This window comes from Bufo bufo, chromosome 2, assembly GCF_905171765.1.
Source record: "Bufo bufo chromosome 2, aBufBuf1.1, whole genome shotgun sequence".
In the NCBI taxonomy this organism is placed as follows: domain Eukaryota; kingdom Metazoa; phylum Chordata; class Amphibia; order Anura; family Bufonidae; genus Bufo; species Bufo bufo.
This window is the reverse complement of record NC_053390.1, coordinates 590,635,002-590,654,925: the sequence shown is the minus strand read 5'-3', so window position 1 is coordinate 590,654,925 and position 19,924 is coordinate 590,635,002. Positions and strand designations below refer to the sequence as shown.

The 19,924-nt window shown below is 40.7% G+C and overlaps 1 protein-coding gene across 2 annotated transcripts in view; it reads right to left on the bottom strand.

Annotated features, from left to right (window-relative positions):
- Nucleotides 1-19,924, bottom strand: part of SEC24D (SEC24 homolog D, COPII coat complex component) — a 91,110-nt gene that overhangs the window by 7,961 nt on the left and 63,225 nt on the right. For both annotated transcript variants that reach the window (XM_040418275.1, XM_040418276.1), the window contains exons 14-21: nt 17,842-17,958; nt 15,766-15,936; nt 11,626-11,722; nt 8,211-8,356; nt 3,976-4,114; nt 3,755-3,873; nt 1,543-1,722; nt 724-915 (exon numbers count right to left, since the gene is read on the bottom strand). In XM_040418275.1, coding sequence (XP_040274209.1) covers nt 724-915; nt 1,543-1,722; nt 3,755-3,873; nt 3,976-4,114; nt 8,211-8,356; nt 11,626-11,722; nt 15,766-15,936; nt 17,842-17,958 — 1,161 coding nt within the window. The remainder of the gene's footprint in view (nt 1-723; nt 916-1,542; nt 1,723-3,754; nt 3,874-3,975; nt 4,115-8,210; nt 8,357-11,625; nt 11,723-15,765; nt 15,937-17,841; nt 17,959-19,924) is intronic.

Genomic DNA, 19,924 nt, shown 5'->3' with positions numbered 1-19,924 from the left:
AATGGGGAGATCTCTGGATCCATGTGAGGTACAGGGCTGGTTCTAGCTTTTATAGAAAGAGATTGTCATGTACTATATGATGTCTGATTTTCATTTCTTACATTAGTCATGGGATAACCCCTTTAATTCTTTTACTAAAGTCTTCACACCTGGAACAACTTGTCATGAAACTGGGCCCCATATATAAAAGTTTCAGTTTCTTCTGTACTAATCCAACATGGTTGTTCAATACTATAACATGATGAGGCAAATTTACTAATTCTGTGTAATATTTAGACATAATTTACCACAATGTCTCACGCTGTATGATAAATTTGGTGCATCATGCTAGACTACAGAGCACTGTCAACATTGCAGTGGACAGCGGTCACAACTGCAGCATTGCTCCCATGGAAGTCAATGGGAACAATACTGCATTTGCTACACATAACAGCTGATTGTCAGGTGTGTGGAGTGTCGGACCCCCTTCTGATCAGCTAGTGATCCTGAGGATAGGCCTGGACAACCGCTTTAAACACTTTTGTCTAACCTTATGCTATCATTGGTTGCTTTCATTTGTGTCAATATTGGAAGCTGAAATTTTGGTGCCATTTGCCGCTTGCTATCACATTATTAACAACACTCATTTCCCACTAAGCTACATCACAAGTTCTCTAAGCCATATCCTTTGTCTCATAAAAAGTAAATTCTTCCCCATTGACCTCCATCATGCAAATAACTTACAGCTTCTGGGCTGATGTGCGCAAAAGATGGAACACTGAAAACTCCTTGGATGAATTCAGGAGGACAATTGGCGCCCAGCCACAGGAACATGCTAAGACCATTAGCCAACAGGAATATTCCTCCATCAGACAATCGTTCCTCTGAGCAACGCACGGCTGGGGGAATGATGTCACTCTTGGTGTCCATTGTGTTCTGCATACAAATCACAACAGTACAGTTATAACCAATTCTTAAGACCCACGTCTGTGCCCCATATGTGTCCCTTACAGCAATCCAATGCGTGCACTGCTATGATTACAATTAGAAATGAGCGAATTTCCGCTTATGAAATTAGTTCACACTTCGTTTGTTGGAAAGAGGTGAATTGCGTTATGGATTCCATTATGACGAACCATAACGCAATTCTATGACGGAATGCATAACGGAATGCCTTTTTTTAAAAAATCAGATCTTTTTTTATTTAGAAAAATTACTCGACATACAGTATCAGACAATGCCAATCATTGTACATTAGAAATGATAAGTACAGAAACTTCCATATCTAACGGAATGCCTTTAGAGCTGCAAAACGGATCCGTCCCGTTTCCGTTATGCAGGGGAGGGCTCCCCTGCATAACGGAAACGGGACGGATCCGTTTTGCAGCCCATAGACTTATATTATGACGGAATGCCTCTAAAGGCATTCCGTTATGCATTCTGTCATAGAATTGCGTTATGGTCCATGGTAACGGAATCCATAACGCAATTCATCAACAAACGAAGTGTGAGCAAATTTCAAAATATGAAATTCGCTCATCTCTAATTACAATATTCACTTACTAAAGGTAAAAGAAGTGGGTAGTAAAAGAGCTGGGAGCTGGCCACATCCATGGACATGAGCAGCTGTCTCTGAAATGTCCTCTCATCAGTTGCAATCTCTGGGCTGGCGACCAACACCTCGTTCTTCAGCAAGCAATTCATGTAGACTGGCAGCACTTTCATGGAGTCAGGAAGGATGAGCTGGGGAATAGAGATGGCAAATTCACAATCAGCTGCACCGTGTGTAATGATTCATCTCTGACTTGTACGCGGATTTGGATAAGTCTATCCAGCCTTGGTCGGTGATAAATGGGGCTTTATTTTTATGGCACTTGTACTTAGGTATTTTTTGCTTTAAATTTTTTACACCCAGGAGAATGTAAAATATATATATATTTGTTTTCATTTCTTTCATTTTGTTAATAGCACAATGTGCAACTAAAATATTTTTTTAAATTATATCTCCTTTAATGCAATGGTCGTTTTGATATATGGGATGTATGTATGTATTTTTTTTTTACATATTTACCGTACATATAAAGTAGTGGGAAGCTGGAAAAATCTAAATGGGGTAGAATAAAAAAAAAAAATGCAATTGTGCCATAGTTTTATGGGTTTCATTTTTACACCGATCCCTGTGCAGTTAAACCGACCTGTTAACTTCATTCTCTGGGTCGTATTACTACAGCTATACCAGATTTGTAAAGTTTTTCTTGTGCTTTAGTACTGAACAAAATTGGGAAAAAATATGGCCAAATTCTGATCACCGTAACTTTTTATTATTCCATCTACGGAGCTGTATTAGGGTTCATTTTTTGCAACATTTCATTTTGGGGTGTGTATGACTTTTTAATCACTTATTATTCCATTTTTTTTGGAGGTGATGAAAAAACTACAAATCAGCCATTAATTTTTTTTTTTCTGTTAGGGTGAGATAAATAATTTTATATTTCAATAGTTTGGGCATATTGGAACTTAGTGGTGCATATGATCTTTATTTTTTTTTGTGTTTATTTTTATTATGGGGAAGGGGGGTGATTTGCATATAATTTTTTTCTTTATTTTCTTTAGTTATTATTTTCTTTGTAAATTTTTTTTTTTTACTTTTTTACGCCCCCCCCCCTAGTGTAAGGCAGATTGCTTCTCCCTAACACTGCAATGAATTAGCATGGCAGTGTATGGCATATTCACTGTTCTTATGGAGCCCTGCCACCTGCAGGCCTCCATAAGAACCACAGCTGTAATAGCATGGAATTCTTCAGAGAGACCCATGCAATTAAGGGCTTATGCACACGACAGTGGTTTTTGTCCGCATCCGATCCACATTATTTGCATAGCGGATGCGGACCCATTCATTTCAGTCGGGCAGAAAAAGATGCTGACGGCACACCATGTGCTTCTGCATCTGTATGTCCTTTCCACAGCACCTGCAAAAATACAACATGTCATATTCTTGTCCATTTTGCAGACAAGGATAGGACAGTTCTACAGAGGGCAGGATGTTCCATTAAGCAAAATGCAGATCCGCAATTTGTGGTCCACAAAAACAGCAACTGCCATGTGCATGAGCCCTAACACAAATGAACGGCTTCCCTGACCTAAGCTGGGGGAAACCATTCGGGCCCTGGCTGCGCAGGGCTCCCGGGGAAGGCCGCCTCAGATGCCATAGTCACAATTGATTTGAGGAGTTAAAAGTCTGATTGGCGTTATTGGCGATCGCGGACATTAGCCCCAAGTGTCTGCTATGTGAAACAACAAGCACCCCTCCATCTTTAAAGAGACGACATGCATCAAAAATCAAGGGTTTAATCATTACCTTGATTATGTGACAGTTCTGTGTATTTGGGGTCATACAGGACATTTCAGTGAGGAACACATTGAACATAATAGTCTACAATAAAGCGAATTACAAACTTTCTACACCAGGGGTCAGCAACCCCCGACCCTCCAGATGTTGTAAAACCACAGCTCCCTGCATGCACACTGTTCTCAGGACTACCATGGAAATTATTGGAGAATGGTGGGAGTTGTAGTTTAACAAGAGCTAGAGAGCTGGAGGTGAAATACGCGATATACGTCACAAAATATGTGAGATACGTCAAGAACTATTCCTGACATATACATCTAAAGTAAGGCTCAGATGTAATGTGTACAGAGCCTTATAAAGGAACAGACAAGTAAAAAACATGAAACAAAGGAAAGTGACATTTTACGCTGATTCTTGGCTACATACCTGGCTGACAGCTGAGGGGCTGGCACAATTCTTCCTATAACAGGCTAACATGTGGGCTGTCTGGCTCACCAACACATCACGGACTGTCTTCAAGGGATGATGCAGGATTGCTTTGTAAGCTGTAAAGGAACACAGTTGAGCAATAACATGCCCTTACCAGGTCAGTACTTGACCAGGGCACAACACTGCACCCAGGCACCCATACAGATTTGAACCTTTACCTGATTTAGCAAAGAAGTTTATGAGGGCATCAGTTTCACAGCTCTTGTATATATCTGCAAGTTGGGAACTGCAGCTCAGACTGATGTTATGTACAAGCAGGCGTCTGTGGCCCCCAATGGTTGTGTATAGCAGCGCACACTAATGTTGGAAAGCAGAGAAAGCACTCATCAGAGAGTTATAAGATGAGCAGATAAAGGAACACATAAATGGCGTCATGAACGAGGAAATAAAAGGGGCCACTTATAGGCTTTGCAGTCATCTCTGAGCAGATACACTGTATGTGGTTTTATATTTTCCATTTCTTTTCCCCTGGATCAATTTTTCATATTATGACAGATCCAATAATGTTTTTGACATTTCTAAGGCCTCGTTCACATCTCTGTGTCTGTTTGAAGTCCTTAGAAAATCCGTCCGTGTTTCATCCATGAAGATGTCTGTGTTTGGTCCGTGTGTCCGTTTTTTTGCCCTCTGTGTGCCATCCGTATTCCACAGACGCTTCTCCGCTGAATATTAACTTCTAGAGGATCTCCTACTAATGATCCGTGAAACACTGACAAAACACGGACCCATAGATTTCAATGGGTGTGTTCGGTACACAACACGGACCAAAGTAGTGCATGTCTCCATGAGTTTTCAAATGCCCCATCGTCTGTGTAAAACCACTGATATGTGAAAAAACACATTGAAATCAATGGGTACATGTGCACGCCCATGGAAAACGAAATTGTGAGCCCTAAGTTTTTTATACACTTACATTTAAGTCACATGATCATGGCAAAGTTGCCAACCTGTTTTATTATTTTTTTTTCTGGACACTGGATAAAAATGCCCTATTTTACAACGCTACAGGAATCCTGGATTATGAACTCATTGGGGCTGATGACGTATTGGCCCTCCCTGGTTAATGGGTAAAAGGTGTACACTGTAAGGGTCCATTCACACGTCCGTTGTTTCTTTCCTGATCTGTTCCGTTTTTTGCGGAACAGATCTGGACCAGATCTGTACCCATTCATTTTCAATGGGTCCTGGAAAAAATCGGACAGCACAATGTGTGCTGTCCGTTTCCATTGTTCCGTTCCGCATGTCCGAAAAAATATAAAACATGTCCTATTCTTTTCCGCAAAAATCAAATCCTGGACCAATACAAAGTCAATAGATCCGCAAAAAACTGAAGACATTCGTATGTCATTACGTATGTCATCCGTTTTATGCGAATTCCGTTCCTGGAAATTATGCTTCCTCCCCAGTATTAAATGTGACCAGTGCGGCCCCCCTCCCTCTATATTCATTGGTGGCCAGTGCGGATTCCCAGTAAGTTTTTTACAGATCTGATTTTTCACTTCGTGAAAAACTCAGATCCGACAGTATATTCTAACACAGAGACGTTCCCATGGTGATGGGATATAGTTAGAATATACTGAGAACTGTGTACATGACTGCCCCCTGCTGCCTGGCAGCACCCGATCTTTTACAGGGGGCTGTGATCCGCACAATTATTGTGCGAATCATAGCCCCCTGTAAGAGATCAGGTGCTGCCAGGCAGGAGGGGGCAGACCCCCTCCCTCCCCTGTATTAAATGTGACCAGTGCGGCCCCCCTCCCTCTATATTCATTGGTGGCCAGTGCGGATTCCCAGTATTAAATGTGTCCAGTGTGGGCCCCCCCCCCCCTATATTCATTGGTGGCCAGTGCGGATTCCCAGTATTATAAATGTGACCAGTACAGCCTCACCTCTCCCCCCCCCCCCAATCATTGGTGGCAGCGGAGTCCCAGTTTAATCGCTTGGGCTCCGATCGGTTACCATGCAATAGCGTCTTGGCTGCCATGGTTACTTAGCAATAAATAGAAGCATTATACTTACCTGCGACTGCGAGCTGCGATGTCTGTGACCGGCCGGGAGCTCCTCCTACTGGTAAGTGAAAGGTCTGTGCGGCGCATTGCCTATAGCACAGACCTGTCACTTACCAGTAGGAGGAGCTCCCGGCCGGTCACAGACATCGCAGCTCGCAGTCGCAGGTAAGTATAATGCTTCTATTTATTGCTAAGTAACCATGGCAGCCAAGACTGCAATAGCGTCTTGGCTGCCATGGTAACCGATCGGAGCCCAAGCGATTAAACTGGGACTCCGATCGGAACTCTCCGCTGCCACCAATGATGGGGGTGTGGGGGGAAGAGGTGAGGCCGTACTGGTCACATTTATAATACTGGGAATCCGCACTGGCCACCAATGAATATAGAGGGGGGGGGGCCCGCACTGGACACATTTAATACTGGGAATCCGCACTGGCCACCAATGAATATAGAGGGAGGGGGGCCGCACTGGTCACATTTGATACAGGGGAGGGAGGGGGTCTGCCCCCTCCTGCCTGGCAGCACCTGATCTCTTACAGGGGGCTATGATTCGCACAATAATTGTGCGGATCACAGCCCCCTGTAAGAGATCGGGTGCTGCCAGGCAGCAGGGGGCAGTCATGTACACCGTTCTCAGTATATTCTAACTAGAAGCGTCCCCATCACCATGGGAACGCCTCTGTGTTAGAATATACTGTCGGATTTGAGTTTTCGCAAAAAACGGATGACATACGGAAACATTTTCAGGAACAACGGATCCGCAAAAAACGGACCGAAAATTGGGATGTAGAAAAATACTGACGTGTGAATGTAGCCTAAATGTTCATGTACAGTATGCGTGTATACCGCTGGTATTTGCCTTAGTTTTCCTGGGTCTCATCTTTGATATTATACATACACATCTGAATATTTCTAATACAGCGGAGGCATGTGTATAGTTATGCTGCTCTTTGTAATGTCAGTAAATCTGGCCATACAAATATGATCCTAGTCAGGTGAATGGGTCCGCAATCCGCAAGATACGGAGTGGTACAGAGCGGAGCAGAAGCCCATGGAAGCACTACAGAACGTTTTATTTTTTGCTGTGCGGACTGAATCTTGCAGATCACGGACCCATTCAAGTAAATAGGTCTGCATCTGGAACGGCAGCCACATGGCCAGTGCCCGTCCATTGCGGACCGCTATTTGCAGTCCGCAGCACGGGCCGTGTGCATGAGCCCTTAGGCTGTAGTCACACTGGAGCCATGGATCTCATCTTCCCAGCATCCATGATGGATATGACAGATCTGATGAAATTTTTTCATCTGCTCCCCCCCCATGACTTTTAGTCCGGTTAGAGAATTCAGTAATGTTTTTGGTGAGCCCTGCAAATTCATTATAAATATTGAATTGAATGAATATTGGTGGCCGAGGAAAGCTTCTTCTCAAATACTGAGTGTGCCATATACAGTAGCTTGCTATCTCATCTAAGTTATGTGACCATTTTTCACCATTCCCATTGGTATAAGAAACACAAATAAGCTTCTTTTAGTCTGGGGAATCAGTCACCAGCGACCTCCCAATCAAACAGTTTGTATAGACACACAACTGTGGTCCACCTGATTAAAACACAGGTTTTCTTTTGTTGATCCAAGGCTGTGTTCTAGAGTTATGATACTTTTTCTTAATGCAAATTAGGTGCAATTAGAATGTCACTGTTGCTCTTGTTGCGCCCAAGCTCCACTCTTTTCTGTGGCCAGTGTCTCCCTGGCTGCTTTGATTGACAGGGTCAGGCAGTGGCAAAGCAGCCAGGGAGGGGCCAGCTACAGAAAGGAGCAGAGCCTGGGAGTAACAAGAGTAATGGAAACGCCCTTATTGCACCTAAGGCCTAATTTGCATATTAAGAAAGGATATTATAACTCAGGAACAAAGCCTCAGATCAACAAATGAAAGATAGCATTTTAATCAGGAGAACCACAGCTATGTGTCTAAACAGTTTCATATGGAAGTCACTGTTGATATGTTCCCTTCAACCTTGTGAAAAATAATGGTGTCTCTCTGTTTAAGGCCTCATGCACACGACTGTGTGTATTTTGCGGTCTGCAAAAAACAGATCCGCAAAATATATGAATGATGTCCGTGTGCATTCCATATTTAGCTGAACAGCTGACCCCTAATAAAACAGTACTAACCTTGTCCGTAATGCGGACAATAATAGGACATGTTCTATATTTTTGCAGAACGGAAATACGGACATACGGTAACGGAGTGCACACGGAGTACCTTCCGTTTTTTGTTTTGCGGACCATTGAAACGAAACGGACATGGAAAGAAAATGCGTTTGTGTGCATGAGCCCTAAGACTCATTGCATGGAAAATATTAGTAGAATATTAGTTAAGAATACCTGAACTAATGCTCCAACATCTTCGCCGAGTTTGTCATCATGTTTAAATTCCACAGTCACTGCTTTGTCTGAGTCCACAGCTGCCATCTCTACATCTGTCGTGTTGTTCATAAATATAGCACCAAAGAAATCTGTGGCTCTGAAACCTGGGAATGAGAAATAACAGGAGTCAGGGGAAAAGTCCATTCACTGGGTGAAAGTAACAATATGTTTCTCACTTGGATATTTTGTGCTAAAACCATGTGCAATGATATGTGACATTAAGCACTTCTCAACTCTTTTCTAAAATGGCAGTAAAAATGGGGCCTAGCAGGAGGGGACAGGGCAGATTTACTCTCATTTACACCAGAAACTGGTGTAAATGATAGCTCAAACAGTTGGCGCAGGTTTGTGTTTCTGGCACATTGAGGCATCATAAATTAGGCACATCTAGCTGCAGTGCACAGGGGATCAAGGCTGGCGTAAGGAACATCAGTCTTGATAAATCTCCCCCAAACAGTGACAAATAAATATTCATTCAGATGTTACAGCAAGCAACAAATCATTAATTAAAAATGTCTAATTGTGGCAAAAACAGGGTTGTCCAGAATTGGAAAAAAGTGGCGCTTTCTTACAGACAGCATCAGGCTGTGTGGTATTAGAGCCCTGTCGCAGTCATGCCAATACCAGAAAGAACCCATGCGCGGGGTGGAGCTGTGTCTGGAAGTAATCAGCCATGTTTTTCTAATCCTGTGCAGCCCCTTAAAATATTCTACAGTTTTTAAACCAGCACCTGGATCTGAATACTTTTGTAATTGCATGTAATTAAAAATTTTGTTTAGCCACCGAGTTATTCAATAAAATGTATCTGTGTAGCGCCACTTAATTTCTTATTTCTTTGACCTACTCACTGAGAAGGCCGCACATGCTCAGATTAATCCTACAACTGCCCCCTGAGCTGTGATAGGGAGAGCTGAGACACGCCCCCTTAGCCACAGCAGAAAAGACACTCCCCTTGAGCTGTCAGCTTGGTATAAATGTAGCAGAGCAATGAATGGGGAGATCTCTGGATCCATGTGAGGTACAGGGCTGGTTCTCGCTTTGTTACAAAGAGATTGTCATGTACTATATGATGTCTGATTTTCATTTCTTACATTAGTCATGGGATAACCCCTTTAACTGCGCCTTTTAGTCCACAAAGCTATATAGGACTGAGTCACTAATCAATGCATTTCAGCACTTTGATCCACAATACTTTTGCATCTGGTTTAAAACATACATATTGGCACCATGGATGTCAGACTGTTTATGTGGAGCGAAAAGTGTGCGTGGCATGCGGGATGGCCAAGATTTAGACACATTTAAGAAATGCTACTTTAAAAAAAAAAAAAATGTATGTAAGAAAAACATCACTTCCCTACTTTACACAAACCCTACCATTGAAAAATATAAAAAGTGCAGTTGTTTTTACCAGTGTGAAAGTTAATATCAGTGATGTACAGTGGGATGCTAAAGTTTGGGCAACCTTGTTAATTGTCATAATTTTCCTGTATAAATCGTTGGTTGTTACGATAAAAAATGTCAGTTAAATATATCATATAGGAGACACACACAGTGATATTTGAGAAGTGAAGTGAAGTTTATTGGATTTTCAGAAAGTGTGCTATAATTGTTTAAACAAAATTAGGCAGGTGCATAAATTTGGGCACTGTTGTCATTTTATTGATTCCAAAACCTTTAGAACTAATTATTGGAACTCAAATTGGCTTGGTAAGCTCAGTGACCCCTGACCTACATACACAGGTGAATCCAATTATGAGAAAGAGTATTTAAGGGGGTCAATTGTAAGTTTCCCTCCTCTTTTAATTTTCTCTGAAGAGTAGCAACATGGGGGTCTCAAAACAACTCTCAAATGACCTGAAGACAAAGATTGTTCACCATCATGGTTTAGGGGAAGGATACAGAAAGCTGTCTCAGAGATTTCAGCTGTCTGTTTCCACAGTTAGGAACATATTGAGGAAATGGAAGACCACAGGCTCAGTTCAAGTTAAGGCTGGAAGTGGCAGACCAAGAAAAATCTCAGATAGACAGAAGCGACGAATGGTAAGAACAGTCAGAGTCAACCCACAGACCAGCACCAAAGACCTACAACATCATCTTGCTGCAGATGGAGTCACTGTGCATCGTTTAACCATTCGGCGCACTTTACACAAGGAGATGCTGTATGCGAGAGTGATGCAGAGGAAGCCTTTTCTCCACCCACAGCACAAAAAGTGCCGCTTGAGGTGGGCTAAAGCACATTTGGACAAGACAGCTTCATTTTGGAATAAGGTGCTGTGGACTGATGAAACTAAAATTGAGTTATTTGGCCATAACAAGGGGCGTTATGCATGGAGGAAAAAGAACACAGCATTCCAAGAAAAACACCTGCTACCTACAGTAAAATATGGTGGTGGTTCCATCATGCTGTGGGGCTGTGTAGCCAGTGCAGGGACTGGGAATCTTGTCAAAGTTGAGGGACGCATGGATTCCACTCAGTATCAGCAGATTCTGGAGACCAATGTCCAGGAATCAGTGACAAAGCTAAAGCTCCGCCGGGGCTGGATCTTTCAACAAGACAACTACCCTAAACACTGCTCAAAATCCACTAAGGCATTTATGCAGAGGAACAAGTACAACGTTCTGGAATGGCCATCTCAGTCCCCAGACCTGAATATAATTGAAAATCTGTGGTGTGACTTAAAGAGAGCTGTCCATGCTCGGAAGCCATCAAACCTGAATGAACTAAAGATGTTTTGTAACGAGGAATGGTCCAAAATACCTTCAACCAGAATCCAGACTCTCATTGGAACCTACAGGAAGCGTTTAGAGGCTGTAATTTCTGCAAAAGAAGGATCTACAAAATATTGATTTTATTTCTTTTTTGTGGTGCCCAAATTTATGCACCTGCCTAATTTTGTTTAAACAATTATAGCACACTTTCTGTAAATCCAATAAACTTCATTTCACTTCTCAAATATCACTGTGTGTGTCTCCTATACGATATATTTAACTGACATTTTTTATCGTAACAACCAACGATTTATAGAGGAAAATCATGACGATTAACAAGGTTGCCCAAACTTTTGCATCCCACTGTATGTTCAGACACATTTATTAAAGAAGGCACATGTGGTTATACATATAACAATAACAATTTTGTCAAATCTGCTACTCCTTGACCTCAGTCCTTAGCACAAAAAATTGGATTGTGATAGGTATTTTTTTTTTCTTATTTTTACAAAAATGAAAGGTGCACAATGTTTTTTTAGGCCCTGACCAGACTGATGAATTTTGTATCCTTTACAATAATAATGATAATTATTATGTATACAGCACAATATGCTTAAACTTTAACAAGATAAGATTTTTTTTTTATAAATATATAAACTTTTACCTGTACTTGTGCGGACTCTCATGACAGCATCAAATCCTATTCGCTTTTCAACATCCTTCCTGAGATCATTTATAAACTGCTGTCCATCAGTATGAACCTGCGTTAGAAGACATGCTGACATTGTTTATCCAATAGATGGCAGCAGAACACAGCTTACTTGCAGGAATATAACAGCAGCCTCAAGGTCCATGATTAACCCCTTGAAGAAGGATTCCTACGTAGGTTTTTAGATGTGTGCTTGTGGCGTTTTTTGTACATGTGGCTTGTGGTGCTGTCTTAGCTAAAAAAAAAAGCCAGCTCAAGATGTTTGCTTAAAGGCTATGGCTGAATGTGACCATTTAGCCTCAGTGACCAAGTGCCACTAGCGGTGCATGTGACCACAGATGGCACTGGAAAGAGTGGGGAGTCTCGGTGTTTGGACGGAGTAGGATTGAATACGTGAATGCACTTTTATTCTTTCTATTAAACACTAACATTTGTTTCTTTGTCGGACAACTCCTGTATGTGTAAGTTCGCCCATGGCCTGTCACCCAACTATCCCAATTCTAAACACTGCTATGATAAGGAGGGGATCTAGAACAGCTGTAGTGATGGCTACACTGGCTGTAACCCTGCTTTCCCATACACAGATATAACCTGATAAATAGTATATTGACCTGATAACGACAAAGCACTGTACATATACTGCACTTAGGGGGGTCCTGCCACTAATAACGCATATTCCCAATGCACAGGATAGGGGATAAGTGTTTGATGGCTGGGGGTCCGGGCCACAATGTGTGAGGGGACAGGTATTAGGCCAGTTAGGATAGGTCCATCTGCAGAGGACCTGCATGCTACAGGGTGCACAATCTGGAGACACAGGTTGTAACAAGTGTAGAGATTAATATTAGGGATGTGGATATTGGCTACATGATTGACAGTTTAGGGATTAGATAGGGATTATTGAACAGTATAGTCGACTGCACCAAGTGAAACCAACACAGTGGTACTATTAGGGTCAGTTCACATGGCTGATTTTCAAAATACAGTGCTGAATCCAGCCAGATTTTTACGCCTCAGAATTACGTGCGTTTTTTGACACATTTTTTGTAGAGTTTTTTTGTGTGTTTTTTGGTACGCTTGTGCACATCTCAAATGGTTTGTTTTTTTGTGCTTCCCATTTATTTGAGTGGGAAATTCAGCACTGATTCTGCCCCAAGATAGTGCTGCTTCTCATTGAAATTAGGTGTTTTTGGAGCAGATTGGAAGCTGATTTCGAGACAGAAACACTGCAAAATCAGCGTAAAAAAACTCTGTGTGAACTGACCCTTACTGATTAACATAGTTAGACAAGATAAAAGGATAAAGCACCTAAAAAATATCCGGGTGTAAATTGTGTGACGATTAAAGGGGTTGTGCCACTACCCAACTGATATCACTTTCCCCAATTACCACCATTTATCAAAACTGCCTTATTCTAAAGTTATTAGCCTACCACTGAACCCTGTGAAAACCTGTTTTGATATGCAGTTGCTGTTGGTTGTGTCCTGCATTAAAGCCTTGTAATGTAGGAGGTAGTTAGCGTCATTGGAAAAAAACAAAAGGCATGGTTAATGTCACATGACAAACCAGGAAGTAGGAGTCAAGCATGGGGGGAAAGAGTAAAACTGCAAATGAGGTAAATCTGGAAAATTAAAGACTATCCAAGTTGAATTGGGAACTAGATTAACTGATGAAAATAAACTTTAGCATGAAAAGTAGTCTATGGCACAACCTCTTTAGCACAGCATTTAGTATAAAAGGTGAATTACAAACTTGGTGGTGAGCAACATAGCGCTTGAGCAGTAATTGCAGTCGCTGCTGATGTGCTGTGATCCACTAATGTGTTTCGTGAAAAACTAAGCGCAGTAATTGTAATGACTGCCAATGTGCTGTGATCCACTAAAGTGTGTGATGAGAAATAAAACGCTTGATCAGTCCGTGTAAATATCACACACGGTTGAACAGCATCACCGATCTGATAACTGGGAATCAGCATTGTTACATTGTGACGGTGTATCACTAGTAAATTAATAATATACGTGGCATTACATGACACCTTGAGGTAATACCTAATAAATTAGCATGAAGATGATACAGTGTATATAGTGTTCAGCTGATTATTATAATTATATCCTGAACTCACAACTACAGTCACACAAATCATCGGCCTATAACTGGGTTTTAACAGTATCTTTTTGTGTTTAACCCTACTTCACTTAATTAGTGATTTTCAATTTTAAAAGTATAAATCATATCCAAACTTTTATGGAACATTGGGTAGTGATTGCAAAATATTTAATACCCAGCAACTACTGTAAGGGGGTTGACCTTGTTTGTCCATGATAAAAATAATATGGCTTCCTTATTCTGCAGGTCTGTACAATTACGGCGATACCAAATTTGTATAGGTTTTATTACACTACGTTTTATGTCTTCGCCACTCTCTGAAACCAATAACTTTTTTTTTGATTTCTGTCTACAGACCTGTTTAAATGGCTTGCTTTTTTGCTGTGTGAACTGTATCAATTGGTACAATTTTGGGGTATGTACATGTACAACTTTTTGATCACTTTTTAGCTACTTGTTTTTGGGGGCACAAGGTGACCAAAAATGGTGAATAGTGGATTCTTATATTTTTTTTTATTGTAATGGCTTTCACAACGCAGAAAAAATATTTTTATATTTTAACAGTTCAAATATTTTCAAATGTGACAATATCTGTTATTTTTTTTATTATTTATTTTAGATGTAAAATAGAAAATGATTTTAAATTTTTTAAACAATTAAAAAAAATATCTTACTGCAATTTTAAGTTCCCTTAGGGGACTTGAACATGCACTCTTCTGATCGCTTATCCCATAGACTGCAATAGAACACTATAGCAGTCTATGGGATTTTCTCTGGCTGCCTGTCAGCCCATGCTTCGGGCATAGCTCTTTAGGCAGCTCAGTATGACAGCACTGAGAGCCTTCACAAGGCCCCAGGCTATCATGGCAACAAATTGGAGCCCTAGTGGCATCAGAGAGCTGAAATGAACGGTATTGGCATCATTGCTGATCCCCATCACTGCCAGCCAGTTGCATGTTGTATTATACAGCTGGCACACACCATGTATGGAGTAAGCTCGGCTTCTGAGCTCATTTCATATATCCCCTGCATGCTAATACTAACGTTACAGCATTAAGGGATTAAACCACCTGCCTTCTCCTTTCCTTTGTATATAGTACTCAATGAGCACTATCCAGTGAACAGATAAAGAGGCTATGCTGCTTCCTCTTCTGGACCCAGCAAGCATGTGATCACCTGGTGTCTCTGGAATAACAAAGCTGCTGGGTCTTAGCACACCCAGAAGACCTCTGCCTGTATAAAATGCAGCCACAGGAAGCTGTTTTTCCCAGTTACAGTGGAAACGTGTAAGATTAGAAAGAAAGCTTAAATGTCCCTTTTCTTTTAATGACCTTTTGGTGAAAATCGTATGTCTAAAAATATATTGATAAAAATAAGTAACAATATAACAGAATACAAATAGGAGAAGAAGAAAAAAGATGCCGACCAAAACCATCACCATTTCCCCGTTCATACAAAACTATGCATATTATACTTGAAAAACAAAAGCTATAGTTTGAAAAAGGTTACTTTTAAATTTTTATTTTTTGATCAGTTTTCCCAAAATAAAAAAAAATAGAAAAAAAACGAAAAGCCCTATGTGTCATGTAAAAAAGTTGCAAACATTATTTTGTATTGAAACAAATAAAAAAGTAATTAAACCTTAATGTATGCTAAGGATCCATTCACAGTTGCATCTGGAATCCAGTAGAGGATCAGGATACCAGAGCTCACCGTATACGCCACTGCCATGAATCAGCTGGACAAAAACCATTGCATGCAGCGTTTTTTGTCTAACTGAATCCCGGCATATTTGCTGGGGCGCAGCCGGATCTCTGTCCGATCCCATTATAGTAAATGGGGACCTGACGTATCCGGCAAAACCAAAAGCAACTGTGGACGGGGCCTAAATAACAAAAAAGTGTCTGGCCGTTAAGGCCTTTAAAGGCCTGGTCATTAAGGGGTTAAAGAATACTGTATAATATTCTAGACAAAGAGCAATGGTTTTACCTGGAATTGATTATACTTGTAAAGTGTTCCTCCAGTTAGCATTGTAACCAGACCCATGGATGCCACATCAATATACTGGTTAGGGAAAAGGAAAAGGTCAACGCAACATCCATGTGCCACACAATCCTTGGCAAGGCTTTCATAGACATTAGACTGGGGCAGGAAGAGAGTCTAGATTAAGGAAAAAAGTGTTAAAATACAGAAAGTTTTTATTTTATTTTACAGTTGCTAGTTTGTATGTGGTAGCTAAATTGTGTAACAACATAACAAGCCATAAACTCCTTTGTTAGGAAAACATTAAACTGTTCTGGATGAGGAACGACACTGAACGCCTATGTATTACATGATAGAAATTCAAAAGTAGCATTTATAATTGCATAAAGGAATCATTGACATGGCTTTCTATGGAAGCTAGAACTATAGGTATAAGTAGAAGAATTAATTATATGTCACTTTAGACCATATCTATATGAAAAAACAAAATTAATATCATAGGAAATCTGAAAAAACAGAAAATACATTAAGGGACACTAAACAGATTATGCCACTATTGTGGAGTATCTGTTCAATAATTTGCGGCTATTTGAGCTACTCGCCACTTTTCGAAAATCATGAAAAAAGGGGCAGGGCTTAACAGGAGGAGGTGGGGCTTTGTGCAGACCACCAGATTTACCATCGCTTTCTCCAGAAAATGCCATAAGTCACAGGTGACGCCTACGCCAGAGACGCCAGTTTCTGGCTTACGACATGCCTCTTAATAAATTAGGCGCATCTCACGCCAGCGCAGGGAGATCAAGACTGGTGTATGGGTACGCCAGTCTTGACAAATGTGCCTCAATTTGTCTGCATAAAGAAGTACTATGCACCTCTTGAGGACAGCGTGATGTAATTGGAAATTGTGGGGCTTTTTTTGCCATACTGACAGAAATTTGCATGCTGATAATCGAGTCCCAGCCCCAACATTCGCGTAGTAAGGCTATGTTTAAATCACTTTTCTATCATCCGCTAAGCAGATCCATTTAACAGAAAAAACATATATAAATGGATGCCGGAGGGACATCCATTTTAAATAGACTTCATCGTTTAGACAATAACAAAACAGAGTCTACCGCGATTTTATGTCTGCAAAACAAATGGAGAGTGATGTATGTGATTTTTTATGGAACACTGAAGTCTATGTAAAACTAATACAAATGATTGTCTTTCCACTTGCATCCATTTGTATAAATTTTAATGTATCTGTTAAATGGATCTGTTAACTGAATGAGAGAAATGTGATGTGAACATACCCTTACTAGCGTTCTCTGGTCCTGGTGATATCTTGAAGACCTGATCGGTTTAGATCCAATCGCTGGGGTAACCAATCATGGCTCTCTGAAGAATTGTCCGATTCCTGTCTCACTCCGCCCATCTCCTGTCTGAATGACATTGGAGGAGGTAAAGAAGTGTATAGATGTACAGTATAGGTGTACATTTGGCTGAAATGAATTACCCCCTTCCTACATGTCCCTCATAAATGAATGGGCTAATGGATGACACTGCTCGTTCCTTTGCATAGTGCCATGAACTGGACTGGGCTCTGATAACCCTACCTCGTGAACACAGTGCTCATCTAAAACCAAAATGGTTGCTCATGCTCAGGAGAAGTACAGGATGAATTTGAAGGGTAAGAATTTTGAACCTGTATTACCAAGTCAACTATATAAAGGTAAACACTACATGTGCACAAAATCTCCAAATAAAGAAAATCCAAAAATCTAGTGATTTATTATCTATTATCCAGTGGGGATCTGCAATGAACTGCTTTTGGCTGGATAAATCATGGGATTGTTCTTGAGACTTTTGGAATGCTGCTGCTTGTTTTTTTGGAGGATTTGTGACAGTGAAGGTTTTGGAGTCCAGTTTTCTGAACATATTATGGCTTTTTGCTGTGGTGAATTGTCTTACATGTACATGGAGGGTTCCAGGTCGGCATAAGAACAGTAAAACAACCCGGTATTACACATTGTTAGAGAACTGCATCGGTCCTGGCTGTCGGGTCATTTCCAGATTCAGAACACTAAACTCTTGAAATACCTTTTCTTTTTCAGTGTTGATCAGCCTTCTGTCATCTCTGTTCTTCAGTTTTCCTGGGGCTTCTGCAGTTGGAAGGGATGAATGGAAGATGAAGAGCTTCCCAGCACATTCTGCAGCCTGGCAGTGAAAAAAGTGAAATTATTATATATACCAAGCAGGAATTTTATATTTGAATAGATATTTGTCCATATACTTTAATACAATTTAGTTTTTATCCTGATAAGTACAGTAAATTTCTGTTTTTACATGTCTCTCAGGGACAGCCCTAATATAAGTTAGCACTTATTAAACATGGAGGCATCTAGAATAGTTGTACCCTATACTTTTCATCCCTTTATTTTCCTGTAGCATATTGTGACTTCCCGACAAATGATGCTGGGGGAGAGAAGGACTGGATGTGTTTAGTTTTAACAACTGATCCCTTTGTTGGCACAGGAAAAAAGCTACCACAATAATTTTTTCAACAGGTCTTTATTATAACTGTATGGCTGGTGCTCCTTTATCTGTATAAATTTTTTTTTTTTTTCTCCCCTCTACCCAATAAAAACACACATGCACTCAGCTGAACCGAGCATGTATATGTATGGGGGAATCAGGAGAGTTAGATGTTGGCTTACAGCTATTAAAAGGTATATGGGTTCCTTTTATGCCTCAACTTAACGAAACAAGAATACAACTTTAAAGCTTACCTGAGTTTTCAAAAAAAAGTTTGCATAATGGCTGTGTTTCATTGTACAATTATAATTGTGAAGGAGCAGGTCTTTTTGGGCTCCCCTAATGTCTTCCTCAGCCATACTAATCCCTGTTTCAGCTGCACAGCTAGATGCATTTCTCTCACAAGCAGGGAGTTTCTCCCTTTTTCCAGTACTGTATGCAGTGACCTCACTTCCCTTACTTATCACAATGTTTTTCTTCTAGGGAGCTCAGAAAGCTGATAAGGAGGGAAAGATCACACTTACAGACACCGAGGAACTTCTCTGCTCTTCAGAAGCAGTGTAGAAGCAGTTCTATCAAGCTCAGGAGCTCAGCTAGCTCTGACACACCCCCATTACATGTGAACCATCTTCTGTGTCTCTGTTACTAGAGACGGATCTAGCCTAACAACAGGCTTAGTGGCCATCACTTACATACATCTTTTTTTTAGGGGGGTGCAGGCAGATTTTTTAATGAAGTGATTTAGAAATTTGCTAATTACACCACTCTCTATTAAATTAAATTGTGTGCAAGTAAAATGCCTCTTTAAGAAAAAGACAACAGTTCTTTTGTCTCCTATAATTAATGGATGGGACAGGAAATATGGGATGGGGCACAAAGAAGACCAGTGTCCTCAATAAAAGAATTGAATAAGCTAGGAGGGGAACCTAATTTTTTCATTGTCTGTTCTATGGATGATGCTGTGATCTGAGTAGTTCTCAAACACAGAACAAATATGACTGATGGTGAAATCAGCAGAATTATTTCTGATTTGCATTAACAAAGAAGTTTTGATGCATTTTTATGTAGTTGAGGTTCTTAAAAGTGTAATACATTCATTTAACATATTTCACTTGTAAAAACTGCATCTAAACCACAACATGTTTTTTGCAATGTGATTCAGATGCTGTTTTTGACCACAGTTCCACTACTATGTGTGCTCATTAGTAGTGTTGAGCGAACTTCTGTTTTAAGTTCGGGGTCTAAAGTTCGGCTTCCGGTTAGCGGAGAATCCCGATATGGATTCCGAATTCCGTTGTGGTCCGTGGTAGCGGAATCAATAATCGGCCATTATTGATTCCGCTACCACGGACCACAACGGAATTCGGAATCCATATCGGGATTCTCCGCTAACCGGAAGCCGAACTTTAGACGCCGAACTTAAAACAGAAGTTCGCTCAACACTACTCATTAGGCCTCATGCACACAACCATATTTTGTATCAGTGTCTGATCTGCATTTTTTGTGGATTGCACACAGACTCATTCATTTCTATCCGTCAGCAAAAAAATAAATAAAATGGACAGTTTAAGGGTGTCATCCGAGTGCTGTCCGCATGATAGAACATGTCATAATCGTTTCCGTACTGCAGAAAAGAATAATTATTTCT